The sequence below is a fragment of the Buceros rhinoceros genome, unplaced genomic scaffold (assembly GCF_000710305.1).
Source record: "Buceros rhinoceros silvestris isolate BGI_N320 unplaced genomic scaffold, ASM71030v1 scaffold10415, whole genome shotgun sequence".
NCBI lineage: Eukaryota > Metazoa > Chordata > Aves > Bucerotiformes > Bucerotidae > Buceros > Buceros rhinoceros.
In genome coordinates, this window is record NW_010413402.1 from 1 (window position 1) to 13,589 (window position 13,589).

General features: G+C 54.1%; 1 protein-coding gene across 1 annotated transcript in view; it reads left to right on the forward strand.

Annotated features, from left to right (window-relative positions):
* Nucleotides 1–476: 476 nt before the first annotated feature.
* The window catches only part of SMG6 (SMG6 nonsense mediated mRNA decay factor), a gene marked incomplete at its 5' end in the record, with an annotated part of 33,343 nt that continues 20,230 nt past the window's right edge, over nt 477–13,589 (forward strand). Inside the window, 7 exons of the mRNA XM_010136707.1 lie at nt 477–2,241; nt 4,272–4,464; nt 5,146–5,256; nt 5,979–6,085; nt 7,169–7,247; nt 8,535–8,645; nt 9,264–9,476. Coding sequence (XP_010135009.1) covers nt 477–2,241; nt 4,272–4,464; nt 5,146–5,256; nt 5,979–6,085; nt 7,169–7,247; nt 8,535–8,645; nt 9,264–9,476 — 2,579 coding nt within the window. The remainder of the gene's footprint in view (nt 2,242–4,271; nt 4,465–5,145; nt 5,257–5,978; nt 6,086–7,168; nt 7,248–8,534; nt 8,646–9,263; nt 9,477–13,589) is intronic.

Here is a 13,589-nt window from a genome sequence, read left to right on the forward strand (position 1 = left end):
GGTGCGAGTTGCTGTCAGGAGGAAGAAGTTGAGGAAGTGCAGTGTGTAAGAGCCCCGCTTTGGTAGCACGGTTAGTGATGCGTCGCCCAGGCTTTGTTCTCGAACGAGTAAAGACAGTTACAGAGGGGACGAGAGGGGAGGAACGTTACGAGCTGTGAGCACGGGGTGGGGAGGATGCATCTTTGGCTCAAAGTGATCTGTTGGCAGAGCAGGGGGTGTTGCAGGGGGCAGCGCCTGCACACTGAAACAGCTTTGTTATGCTTTATCTTTTTCTACTGTTACTCTGTGATTTCCTGTAAACCCTGATGCAGATTTTCAGACCTGTTCTCTTGGACATGCCCTGAGGGTGCTGGGCTCTCTGCTTTTACTCGCTACTTCTTCCTGAGTATTTGTCACAACGCTTTTGTCCCTGGCTGGTTTGTGGTGGGAGTAACTTTCTTCTGTTTTTCCCTGTTTTTCTGTCTGTTTTTCCCCAGAAAACGTGAAGGAGGTAAAGGAGCCGAGGCATCGCAAAGACAACAGGCGCCCAGACCTGGAGATTTATAAGCCTGGCCTCTCCCGACTGAGGGGCAAACTTGTGCCACCAAAGCACGAGGCCTCGGAGAAGGAGACGAGCAGAGCTGAGGAGGGCAAGGAGGAGAGTGCCAGTGACAAGGGCTCTTTAGGAGGAGAGGATCTTGGCGTGGAGGATTTCGGCAAAGGTGATTACCCCAAGCAGAACGGTCCTTCACAGGAGAACGAAGACACAGAGACTACAGGGGGTCTTCAGAGCCAGGAGAACTTGTCTAAGCAGTCTGCTCCGGATGAGTGGTGTCCCAAGCCCACCAGAAGAACCAGGAAGCCAGACCAGCAGATCTACCAGCCTGGGAAACGCCTGCACTCAGCTGCCAAAGAACAGTCCCTTCGGGCAGCTACTGAGGAAGTCACTGGTAAGATGGAGCAGCTGAAAGTCGAGAAAGATGAAGAGACTGAGAAAGGTACTGGAAAAGACAACAACAGGAAAACCAAATCAGGCAAGGAGGATAGAGAGGGGAGCCAGACAGGGGACGGGGTGAAAGCCTCAAGGGGAGAAAAAGGAAGACAAATAGAGCGAAGCGACCGGATGAGGAGAACAGGCGACGAGGCGACACAGGGGAAGCTGGGCTCCACCAAACGGTACTCCCGCTCCGACAAGCGGCGGAGCCGGTACCGCACCTGCAGCACGAGCTCGGCTGGCAGCAGCAACAGCATAGATGGAGCCCCACTTGTGGACGGGGTGGAGAGGCGGCAGGAGTGCACCAGGGAAAGGCTGCGGCCCAGGAAGCAGCTCTCTGCATCCTCCACTGACTCCCTGGACGATGACAGAATTGATGAGGCAGAAGCGTATGTCTCCAGCAGGAACTTGGACAAGAAAAAGCGTTCAGAGCAGAGTCGAGCTTCTAGGAGTGAGAGCGAATGGAGCAGCAACGGCAGGGAGGTGAAGGGATCCTTTCGAGTCACGTTTGACAGCAAGACTATGAGCAGGGATATCACTCTGGCAGATACGGATAAAAAAAAGCCCCTGAAGGCATTTGGTAGTTGCAATGACTCAGAGGAGATGAGGAGCCAGAGCAGAGAGCCCCAAGGGAGGGGCCGTGGGATTCTCTTCCTGCCTGCCAACACGGACCTCTCTGCCAGCACCGCAGGCGCCGCGGAACCCAGTCACCCTGGGCCCAGGCTCCTGCTGGGCGGTGCTGGGAGTAAAGGCCTCCGAAGCAGGGGCCGAGGCGGCACTGCTCGCAGGCTGTGGGACCCCAATAACCCGGACCAAAAACCCGCCCTGAAGAGCCAGGCCGCCCAGCTTCATTTTCTAGACACGGACGATGAAGTGAGCCCCACCTCCTGGGGGGAAGCCCGCCAGGCCCAGACATCCTACTATAAGTTCCAAAACTCTGACAACCCCTACTATTACCCCCGGGCCTCCGGTCAAGGCCCCCAGTATCCTTACGGTGGATACTCCCTGCAGTATCCTATGGGTCCAAGCAACGGCGTGTACCCCGGAGCCTATTACCCTGGGTACCCCGGCCCGGCGGGGCAGTACCTGTGCGGGCCACTCCCCCCGGCTCCTCTGAGCCCCGAGATGGAGCAGCAGATGCGGAACATGCAGCAGCAAGAGCTCAGCAAGCTCCTCCGCGAGGCTGGGAACCAGGAGCAGCAGCTCAGCAACCTGCTTTCCAGAGACCGCATCAGCCCGGAGGGGCTGGAGAAGATGGCCCAGCTGAGGTGTGTGGCTCTGCTGTGGAGGGGGTGTGGCCGCATCGTTGCTGGGGTGAACCACCAGAACTGACACCCAGGGCATGGTGTCTCCTGGTGTTCTGGAGACATCAGTGCCTCCGAGACTGGGAGATGGGGCAGTGGCTTGCTGGCAGATGTGCTGGGTCTGTTTGTCCTGTACCAGTGGTGTGTGTATATTGGGAGGAAACTGGGTGAAGATCTCACTGGCTTGGGCTGGGAGCTGAGCTGTGGCTGCTGCTCCTTGTGGAATGCCTCGCCCATGTCGCAGGGGCACGGAGGAGCAGGACAAGCACCTGCTGCAGCTCTTGGGTTCTTGTTGCTCTTGCTGCAGCTGATCTCTCTCAGTTCCAGAGCTCTCGGCTGCTTTCATTATCTGCTGGCAGACTTCTGCCTTCTTCCCTGTCCTCAGCTCTCTGCCGCGTCTGATTTGTGTTGTGGGCTTCAGGGGCGGTGACTGTCGGCTTGTGCTTGCGAAGCGTTATGTGGGTCCCTGATGCTGTGTGACAGTGTCAGCGCCTTTCGAGCGCCGGGCAGCTTTGCTCTTGACACCACTCAACACTGTCACGTTCAACAGTCCAGTGGGAGTAGCCTGGTGACACCTGCTCGTGAGAGGGAGGTGGCTCCGGTGCTCTGGAAGACAGCTAACATGGCTGTAGCAAGTTTCTACTTGGCATATTTCACATTTACTTGTGACCTCCGTGTCTCCAGGGCTTCTCTGGAGACTTCGTTCCAGAGGTGACTGGCAGCAAACCCAGCAGGTGAGCTCGTTCCAGGGCTTGTTCTGCGTTTTGGGGCTTGTGCTATAGACCACGGAGGGGTATGTGTTTGTGCTTGAAGCAGCACTGGAGGTTTCAAGGCTTCCTCAAGATGTCAAGGTTACCTAGAGCTGTTGTCTGGAGGGAGAGAAAAGACTGCAAAATGCTGCTGTGGCCCGTGTGAAGCCCACCCTGCCCTGGGAGCGTAGGTACGGTTGGCCCTGTCCTTGCTGGCGGTGTCACCCCGTCTCGGTGTGTCTCCTGCCCGTGACTGTGTGCGTGCTGCCAGCCTGTCTGCCAAGCTGGGTCGGGGCTCTTGGCTGCAAGTGCCGCTTATCAGATGTCCATCTGCAGCAACATCTTAATTCCTTTGGTTGCTGGTCGTGCTGTCCAAGCATCAGTGTGCAGGATTTGGAGGCAGCGTGGGGCAGGGCAGCAGAATCTCCTGAACCCGCCAGAATCCTCCTCTTGCTCCGTCAGGCTTCGCCTCAGGCTGTACCATCTACACTGCTGTGCTGTTTTCCGCAGGGCTCAGAGCATTAGGAGGCATAAGGCTGCCAAGGCAGGAAGAGCTGAGGATCCCCTTTGCTGTAAACTTACCCCAGGTATCGTGGAGCTGTTTGCAGCCTGCAGCTCTTTGGTTAACTGCAGGGGAGGAATTCTGCTCCAGCACCTGGTCAAGGCTGCAAGAAGCTGGCGAGGGGAATGGGATTTATGGGACCGGGAGGCTGTGTCTGCTTCAGGTGTGATGTTCCCAGCTCTCGCTCCTTCTTGAGGAAGCGGCGTCTCTGTTTCTGTGGGTGGTTTGAGTGGATGGAAGGGAGGTGGGGATCATTTTAATGGCAAGATCTCTCTTGCCCGCTGGTTCTTTTTGTGTTTGCTCCTGGCCTGTGGTAGCCAGGCTTGGTGCTCAGAAGGAGCAGACCCTGGTGGTGCAAGCCCTCTGTGCTGGTATCAGGAGACCCTCATGCCTCGCTGTAGCAGAGCTCCTTGCTCTTTGTCACCCCGATCCATTCTGATGCGATGGTCCTTTCAGCTTTGTCCTCTTGGAGCAGGAAGGGCGTTGGATCGCAACAGCGCCCATCTCCCTCTGGAACACCTGTGGTAGCATCGATTTGCCAAGGCATGAGAGCTGGCAGATCTGCTGACATCTTGCTCTTGCTGGATGAAAAGCAGCCGCTGGCCCCGTGCACGTTCCCCAGCAGCTCAGGCCCGTGCAGGGCTGTTGCTGTCGTGTTGACCCCTGGTTATGCTTTGCTGCAGGGTGGAGATGCTGCAGCTCTACGAGCGGTGCATCCTGATGGATATCGAGTTCTCTGACACCCAGAACGTGGACCAGCTGCTGTGGAAGAACGCCTTTTACCAGGTGATCGAGAAATTCCGACAGCTCCTCAAGGACCCGCAGGGGGAAAATGCCCACGAAATTCGGAACAAACTGCTCCAGCTTCTAGATGAGGTAACAAGGGAAACGTCCCCAAACTCCACTAAACCTCTGGGTGGTGGTTGGGCCGGGGTGGTGCGACTGGGCAACCGGCTGTCTTGATGCTGTTCCCATCTCCCTGTGCCTCAGGCCGTCCTTGTGCAAGGAGATGCTCAGACAGGTAGTGGTTTAGTGTGGCAAGTGTAGGAACAGGTAGACACTTCTTATCTTTTAATCCAGGCTTGTTTTGATATGTTTTGTGTTAATTGGCAATTGATTGAAGCTAAAACGAAGTGAATGTCCTGAGGTGGAAATAACAGAAGCATTTCTGGAGGTGTTTGTGCTGTCTTGATCAGGTTTGCTTGAAAGTCATGCTGTGAAACTGTGTGCTTTGTTTACTTTCTGTGGAAGGTGAGCTGACGGGTCCAGGAGGATGTGGCTTATGGAACTAGGCTGGTAGGAAGGGACTGCTGCAGGGCTTTAGTCCAGCCTCCTGCTCAAAGCAGGACTCCTCAAACACCAGATCAGATCAGCCTTGATTTTGTCTAGCTCAGTCTCCGAAACCTCTGAGGCTGGAGCCCCTCTGGCCTCCTCATTTTCTGGAGAGAAACAGCCCAAACCTCAGGGAGGGGGACCTTCATTTTGCATGGGGTGGGGCTGGTGTTGTGGTCACACCCGAAAGATCCTGACATCCAAGTGTGTGTGTGTTATTTGCAGGGATCTTCTTTTTTCGATGGTCTACTCCAGAAGCTGCAGGTGTCCTACCAGTTCAAGCTGGAGGACTACATGGACGGGATGGCCATCCGCAGTAAACCTCTGAGGAAAATGGTAGGTTGGCTTCTTCCTGGAGACCCCTCATGCTGTTCATCTGCCAGACTCGGGGTGCTGCCCTTGCCAAGAGGTGAGCAGCTGCACTCTGAGCAGATGTCGGTGTGTTTGCAGCGAATCTTTCTCAGCTGCTGGAGAACTTGTTGAACCAACTCTGCTGCATGAGCATTTCTCAGCTTTCCTTGCAAAGAAGAACTTCTTTTGTAGCTCTGTGATTAGGGTTAGTAAAGGGCCAGAAGCGTCCAAAGATACCCTGGCTTTGCCTTTCGTTATTAAACATCTCCTATATCAGTCTGGGTAACCCAGACCAATGACCAAGGAAAGCTAATGGTTGCGCTGCCTCCTGACGCTTGACAGCGTGTTGCCCTGAGCTGTGAGTGCAGGTGCGAGGGGCAGCTGGGAAAGGATACTCTAGTCCAGCTCCGTTCCCAGAGAGATGTTTGTCTAACAGCTGTCCTCAAATTGGTCATGGACTGAACAACTCTGCTGGAGACAGATGGGACCTTGTTGTAAGAGGGGACGTGTTTAGGGGATTGGCTTGCCCCAACAAATGCTGAACCAGTGCCATGGAGCCTCATCATTTCATTCTGCTGCCCTTTTCTGAGACTTTCAGTGTGGCAGCGAGCTCCTCCTCGCTCTCTGCAGTCCCTGCGTGCTCAGTGGGTCTGTGGTTGAGCCAAGGCTGCGTGGGCCCCGTGTGACGTACCCAACCTTCTTTGCAGGTGAAATACGCGCTGATCAGCGCTCAGAGGTGTATGATCTGTCAAGGAGACATTTGCCGGTACAGAGAACAAGCGAATGACACTGCAAATTACGGGAAGGCACGCAGGTATTGTGTTGTGGTCTCGGTATAGTGTGGAGCGCAGCTCTTCCTCTCTCTCTACAAGGGGTGTATCTCATTTCGTGCTGAAGCTTGCCTCTAGCCAAAGAAGTCTTTTCACACCTCTTTGTTGTGTTGCAGTCTGGGAAGCTGGAAGATGTAGCCCAGGCTGTTCTGCTGTCCTAGAGGGCAGCAGTGGATCTGGTCATCCTCCTGCCATGTGGTGTGAGAGTTGGGCTGTGCTGGTCCTGCAGCAGGGAGGGTTTATGCTCTGGAGACAGCAGACTGGCTGCTGTTAGCTAGGAGAGGTTCCTCTATACATCCAAACGTTCTGACTGTGTCAGGAGTTACTGGTGCATGTTGCTTCCTGTCACTCTTGTTTTTCTGGTGTTTTTTTCTTGAGTGGGGACTGGAGGGATGGGGGCAAGCATGGGGGATGGAGCCCTGAAATCTGCGGAGGTCTGGAGAACGTGGCAGGGAGAGCCCCTGATTTGGGGATCTGTGAATGTCGTGGAGTTTACTGATGTCTCAGGGAGGCTGGGAGGAACGTAGAGAGTTCGTGATGTGTCTGAAGAGTGTTAATGGATCCGTGTGCATGATAGAAGCTGGAGAGTGGATAATATGGTTGGGGGAAAATAGAGAGGAGAGTGGAGGGACAAAGGGACTGCTACTGAACAGATGCCTCTTCTGGGTTGATTAAAGATCTTGAAAATATGGGGAATGAGCTAAGGAACATGGAGGGTTTGGCCACAGCTGCCATGGAGCTAAAAAGGGGACTGAGAAACATTCCCCAAGAGCCTGTTCTCTGTGCCTGAGGCTGCACAGAGGACAGTGCTTGCTGGGCCTGGCTAAACACTCCTCTTCCGGCTGAGCTAGAAACATTTCCCTCGCATCGCCTTCTGCTCCTCTCTTGCCCTGCGCCCCGCTGCCTGCCCAGGCCAGGCGCAGGCTCTCGCAGGCAGAGAACACTTGTGCAAAGGGCCTGTTCTCTTCAGCGCTGCCTGCACGAGGGAATTCTGTGCCCTGAACAGCAGCAAAGGCAACCTGGTGTCCTTTCGGTAAACCTTTCTCTCTGGTTCTTCTCTTCCTCAGCTGGTACCTGAAGGCTCAGCAAATTGCTCCCAAAAACGGCCGCCCGTACAACCAGCTGGCGCTTCTGGCCATCTACACGGTAAGATCCTCATCCTGAGAGGATGTAGCAAGCGCAAGGAGAGCCCCTGGGGTGGCTGTGAGATTCCATCTGGTGGAGGAAGCTGTTGTTTAGGGCAGTGATCCCAAATGTGGTTGGTTTTTTAAAAAAAAAAAAAGAAAGAAGCTGATGGCAGGATGTGCTGTGTGGATTCCAGCTGCTGTGGCTTCAGGCAGCTTTGTTAGATACACACTGCTCCCTCAGGCTGTCGGCATTTTGGGGACTGTTCTGTGGGTTGTTGAGAGTGCATATGTTTGAAAAGTGGTCCGTGTTTAAAGTTTTGCCTGAGATTTTTGAGCTCAAGGCCCTGCTGCTGTGAGGATGCTGTTTCTGTTTGCCATGTCCTCATCGCACCTGTGGGCACTGGTCTAAGCAACATCCACGCATGACTTTGTCAGGTCTCGGTTTTGCTGGCTGCTCCAGCCGTGCAGGAAAACTTCAAGGAAGATGTGACAGCAGGTGATGGAAGCATCAGGCTGGGACATGGGATGATTTAAAGCAGAACAGTTCAAACTGGAGGGTTCAGCAGCACATTTCCTTCACAGCTGGGAATGACCTTTCTGACTGCCGGTGTGGGGCTGGGAGCAGGAAAGTGTCCCACCCTCTGTGGTGGTTTGTGCAGCCAGCAGCGTGCGGACACAACCCTGAGTGTCTGTGTAGCATAAAGATTTGGGCAGTGCCTTCTCACAGCGTTCTTTGCGACTAGCCTGTGGGAGAAACAATGCTGGGAAGTTGCTGGAGCGTCCAGCAGCAGGCTAAATGAGGAGGACATCCAGCCCCACCGCTGGCAGGAGCCTGGCAAGCCAGCCAGTCTTCTGGACCTCTGCTCTTTGTAAAACTCGTGTGGAGTCATTTCAACATGGTGACATTTAAAAGAATTATTTCCTGAAGTGTCAGGAATTTGGTTTTTATACCTTTGCCCTTTACCATGATGCCTGGTGAGAGGCTGTTTGTGTGAGCCCCTGGGCTGATGGATTCTGCAGAAGCCTTGGGCCTAGAGTGAGCAAGTCCCCAGGCCGTGGTGTCACTGCGCTCCCAAACCCTGGCAAAGGGCTTGTGCTTTGTGCTGGTGCTTGTAGGTAGCTGTGAGTGTGGATGGAGACTTCGAAGTCCTGCTTGTCATAGTGTTTGTCAGCATGTCTGTCCATGCCAGGTGGTATTGAGGGAGAGGGCACGTGTTGAGGGACAGGGAGGGTGGAGTATGTGGGAGCCTGGCTTCTGAATGCCCCAGAGCGAGGGGCAGCTCTGAGCCTGGTTCTGTTTTTGCAGAGGAGAAAGCTGGATGCTGTCTACTACTACATGCGCAGCCTGGCTGCCAGCAACCCCATCCTGACAGCCAAGGAGAGCCTCATGAGCCTGTTCGAGGAGACGAAACGCAAGGTGAGTGGTGGAGCTGGGCTGCGGGACCCTGCAGCTGCCCGTGCTGGAGAGCTGTGGTCCAGAGCGGAGGGTGATGGTGGCTTTTGGGCTTGGAGTCACCACTTATCCACTTCTAAGAAATTCCACGTCGGGGGTTAGATGGGAGAGGCAGCCCTCAGAGTGATGGTTCCTTTCTGCCTCTCCTCATGCTGCTTTGGGGTTGGTTGGGCATCTGGGTCTTCTGTTTCTGCGTCACAAACTGTAAAACAGCCAAGCTCAGCAAGGGCTGGAGGTTGCTGTGGGTCACAGCATAATCATTGCCTTATCCCAGAGGTGCCCCACACCTATGGGGGTGGGCAAGAGAGGTGGCAGTCCCTTTGTGTCCCAGAGGGTCACCCCACATCAGAGATGCAGCATTTTGACTGTCATACGCTCCTAGGGTTGGACACAGCTTTTTATGTCTGGGGCAGCTGGAGATTAAAACCTCTCGCTGCACTCTCCTGTTTCTGGATCTGTCACTGAGTTATGGTGCTTCTGAAGCAGGGGAAAGCGCTAATTTCTCCATGTAAGGGAAAACTAGTGATAAACTTCTCCTGAACTCTGATCCCTGGGTGATCCAAATGTGTCCTGTCTGCCCAGGCTGAGCAGATGGAGCAGAGGAAACATCAGGTGCTGGATCTGAGCCCCAGCCGCCGGGGGAAGGGCAAGAAGCCCACACTGCGACAAGTCGGAGACGATGCCACACGGCTGGAGATCTGGATCCATCCCTCCCACCCCCGCTCCTCCCAGGGCCACGAGTCCGGCAGGGATTCTGAGCAGGACAATGGTCTTGGGAACCTCAGCCCCAGCGACGTGAGTACTGCAGGAGGCAGCAGTTGGCTTTAGTGTCATGTGTTTGGAATGTGGCGGAATGACACGGGATCTGTTTTGCTTTCCTGTTGCTAAATTTTCCAGTGTTTTGGCTTCCCCTATGGGAGCTGTGCCGGGGTCAGGCTGAGGAGCTGGTGACCTCCTGCCTCTCATGTTTAAGGCATGTTGTTACCATCCATTTCTTGGCAGCACATGCTGGCGTGGCCGATACGGGACAGCAGAGGCACAGACAGAAGATGCTGTAAAATGCCTCTGCTGAGGGCTCTGACTTGGGTGAGGTCGCCAGTGGGAAACGAGGTCAGATGGTGAGGACCAGGGTTAACAGCGACCCTGCGAGTTCGGAAGCTTGTTCTGGAAGTGGGTCACTTGTCCCAGTGCCAGATGGTCGGAGGTTTGCACTGAGAATGTGAAAACCCTGGGTTTAATTTGTAGTGTAGGTGTTATATTTGCTTTACTTGTTCTGCTGCAAGGGCAGTTTCTTCTGCAAGGATGGAAAAATAACTGACTGTTGGTCTCTGTCATTGGTCTCTTGGAGCTCTGTACCTTGCGAGAGGAGCCCGAGAGAGCTGTTTGTCAGGCACAGGAATGCAGGGGAAGGCAGTGGTGGTTGGGAGCTCATCCTCTAGGAATCCTCGCGCTGCTTTGGCACATGCGGCTCGCGAGGGAACTTGCCAGCGAGCTCTGGGCTGCCTGTCCTAAAATGGCTGTTAAGGATGCGAGTTCAGCAGAGCTGGGAAGACCTTCTCCACGTGTTGCGGGGCCCAGAGCTGCTCAGATACAACTGCACTTTTAGAACTAGTTTGTGACTTCAGCTGGGTGGAACTGGGGTGAAGTCCTGGAGCTTTGAAAGATAGCTCTGGCGCGTGGCTGCAGCCATTTAAAGCGTCGCTGCCCTCGGTTGTTTGCCCTCTACCCAGCTTCTCTTCTGGAGACCTTTGGTTCCTCCACGTCGTTGAAAGGACCGTGCCAGGCTTTAGCCTCTCCATAAATCGCTGATGAAGATACTCTGACGTAAGATGCCGTGAGCGTTTTTGAGGTGCTAGGGGTTTCTCTTTCTCAGCGCTCCCGTGTGAGGTGGTGTCATGGTTGGCAAAGCGCAGGGCAGTGATGTCTCGTTTCTGGTGCAGCGCTGTTTGCTACAGCTCGCTCGTGGTCTGCTGGGTGCGGGGCTGTGCTCTCTGAAGGGCAGGTTGCTGTCGAGGTGGTGTGTCTGATCACTACTGTTGATCTTGATTTCTTCATCTGTTTGCAATACCGGCTCATGGAAAGCGCAGCTGTTCTGATCTCAGGGAGGCCGCATGATCAGAAATACAGTGGCAAAAGGGCAGGGGGAGCTGAGAGCCCGGGTTCAGGCACTGCTGGCTTTGGCAGCCGAGGTGTATGTACTCGGGCTGCTTGCAGCGGTGCAGCTCTCCACTTGCGGTGGCACAGCTACTTGTGGGGCTGTGCCGTGGCCACAGCACCAGACTGATCTGAGTTGAAAATACACGGGTGAAAAGGAAATGTTAAATCTGTGTCACTGCCAGAGCCCCTCAGCTGTGGGCTGGATAAAGACAGCAGCTCTCCAGGAGGATCTGGGCTCCTTGAAGCTGTAGCCTCTGACCCTCTTCCTCACTGCATCTCTTGGTGGTTTGCTGCAACCCTTCTCTGAGAAGGAGTGAAGTAGTCCGGGTGTTGCCACTGTGTGGCACTGTTTGGCCTCGGAAGGGCTCTGCCTGTGCCAGGAGCATCTCCCCCTGGCAGCACCTCTGCCCTGCAGCCCCCAGCATCTCCCCCCAGCAGCACCTCTGCCCCACATCTTCCAGCTGGGCGGAAGGGAACAGCTCTTCTCCCAGGGGATGTGTGCCAGGGCATGTGTGTCATTTTGGGGAAATGAGTCTAAATGTGTCATCAGCTCCTGTGTCCCTTCCTTGCCAGCTTTGGCCCTTGGAAAGGCTGAGTCGAGCTGTGTTCTTTTGTGTGTGCTGACAGCTGTGCTCTGCAGGTAGCTCTCAGGCACTAGTCTTTACAGCAGCTGTTTCTGGGCCAGAGAAGGGAATTTTACAGGGTAGAACAGGAAGCTGTTCAGCTCCCAGAAGCAGATACGCATCTATTGCAAGTATAAACCCTAACAGCCCCAGACATGAACTGGGCAGTGTGGGAGAGAGGCTCCTTGCACCCTTCAGACAGAGGCTGTTGCTTCAAACCCAGTCTGCTACTGTTTCACAGGTGACACGGAATCGATTTGGGATGTTTTCTGTCCTCAGCGGTCACTCTCTTCACTGTGCAGGTGGGTGGATGCCAGTCCAGTGATGTGGTACGCTTGGCAGGGAGATGCTGAACAATGACTCTCTCAGGACCTGCATGCTGTCCCCATCAGCGAGCAGAGGGTCTGCTCAGCACATGATTGCCCGTCTCTTCTCAGTGTTGGCTTTATTTTTCCGTGTGCAGCCCTATACAAATCCTCAACCATCGTTACTTCATGTCAGGGTTAGGAGCCAACTGAATGGAGTTAGTGAAGCGTGATGGCAAGTCTGCAGCAGGCTAGCTCGTGCTGCAGCCATTGCCGTGATGTGGGAAGGTGGCATGCAGAGGTGGCAGCTCACCTTGGCTCTGTGTGTCTAGGAAGGGGCTTGGCATAGCAGCTCCTTTCAGAGTTTGCTACATCATCTTTTCTAGGAAGATGTGGAACTTGAAGAACATACCATCTGTCCACTCCAAGGGGCGGCTGTCTCTGTTTGGCCCCTTCCTCGGTGACTGGATTTGGTGCTGCTGGCATGGAGGGCGTGGGGTGGTTTCAAAGCCATCAAAGCTGAAGAAGTGTTTGAGTTGCAGCCTGGCTGTTTTGTGCTTAGGCTTTTGTCCGTTATGCCTGCAGCCTTCCGGGGTTTCATTCTGTGAAAGGCTCTTCTCTGTGGTCTGTCACACCTTGCATGTTTCTAGGAGTGCAGTGGCAAGAGAGTCCAGGCTGATCCTGATGATCTTGAGGTTGCTTCTTGTGGGATTCCAGCAAGAAATGCAAAAAAGGAGCCCGACCCAGTGAGCCATTGTGTCGTTTTTTTTAAAAGCAGCTGGATAGGGCAAAGTGAGCTGAAGAGCTGAGTCTCTGCCACTGGTTTCATTTGTTGTGAGTCTCTGTTGATCTCAAACCTGATAGTACTGTATGCAGCTCACTGTGCAGACTGTGAATTGTAAAGTAAATAGGGTGAATGTGCTGTCAGTCTCTTGAGAAAGTGTTAATATTACACTGAGTTTGAGATTTTAATCACTCCTGTCAGGAAATGCTGAGTTAGGGTTCCCACGTTGCTGTTCGCTGCTGCCCGTGCTCTGCAATAGATGCTTCCCTGGGTTATCACGCAGCATTGTGCACTAATAAAGATGTCTCCACTGATGCAGCTAAGATGAGGGAAGAGAGGTTTTCCCTCGGCAGGACGGTAATTGAATAATCTTCTCGCCAGATGTCTGAATACTTCAACATCATTAAAGAATTAAGTCTCCTGGCCTCTTTGTGAGAGGTCAGTCTTGCAGAGCCGTCAGAAGTTTGGTAGGGCCACCCAAAAAGCTCTTAAGAAAGCTAAGGCCAGGGTCAAGATCAACTGTCTCAGCCCTCTGCATCAGCTGCAGGAACTTCCCATTTCCCCCCAGCCCACTGGCTGGGGAACGTGCCTGCTGCTGAGTGCCCACAGAGCAACAACCCCTTTGCGGTAGCAGAGAAATTGTGGTGGAATCATTAGCTCTGAAGTTCAGAGCATCCTCTAACCTCCATTCCTTTACCCAGGCTTTCTGCTCAGCAGCCGGGAGGATGGCCAGTGCATCAGGATTCTCGCAGGGATACCACTGGGAGGCCTACCAGGAAGAACAGAGGTTGAAATTCTCTCGATAGAGTGAACGTAGAGGGTTTGTGTTTCTTTGTTACCTACTGTACTTGTCTTGGAAGCTCATTATCCCTACGGGTGTCAGTCACCCTGTGCTGGTAGTGGGTGCAAGTACCAGGAGAGGGAGTGGCGATGGTGGAGCTGTGAGCAGGGTGAACCTTTGGGTGATTTTCTTTCAGATGAGCAGTGCTGGTCTCTTTTGGACTCCTTCATCTCCTGAGGCCTAGAAAAGCAGATGAAT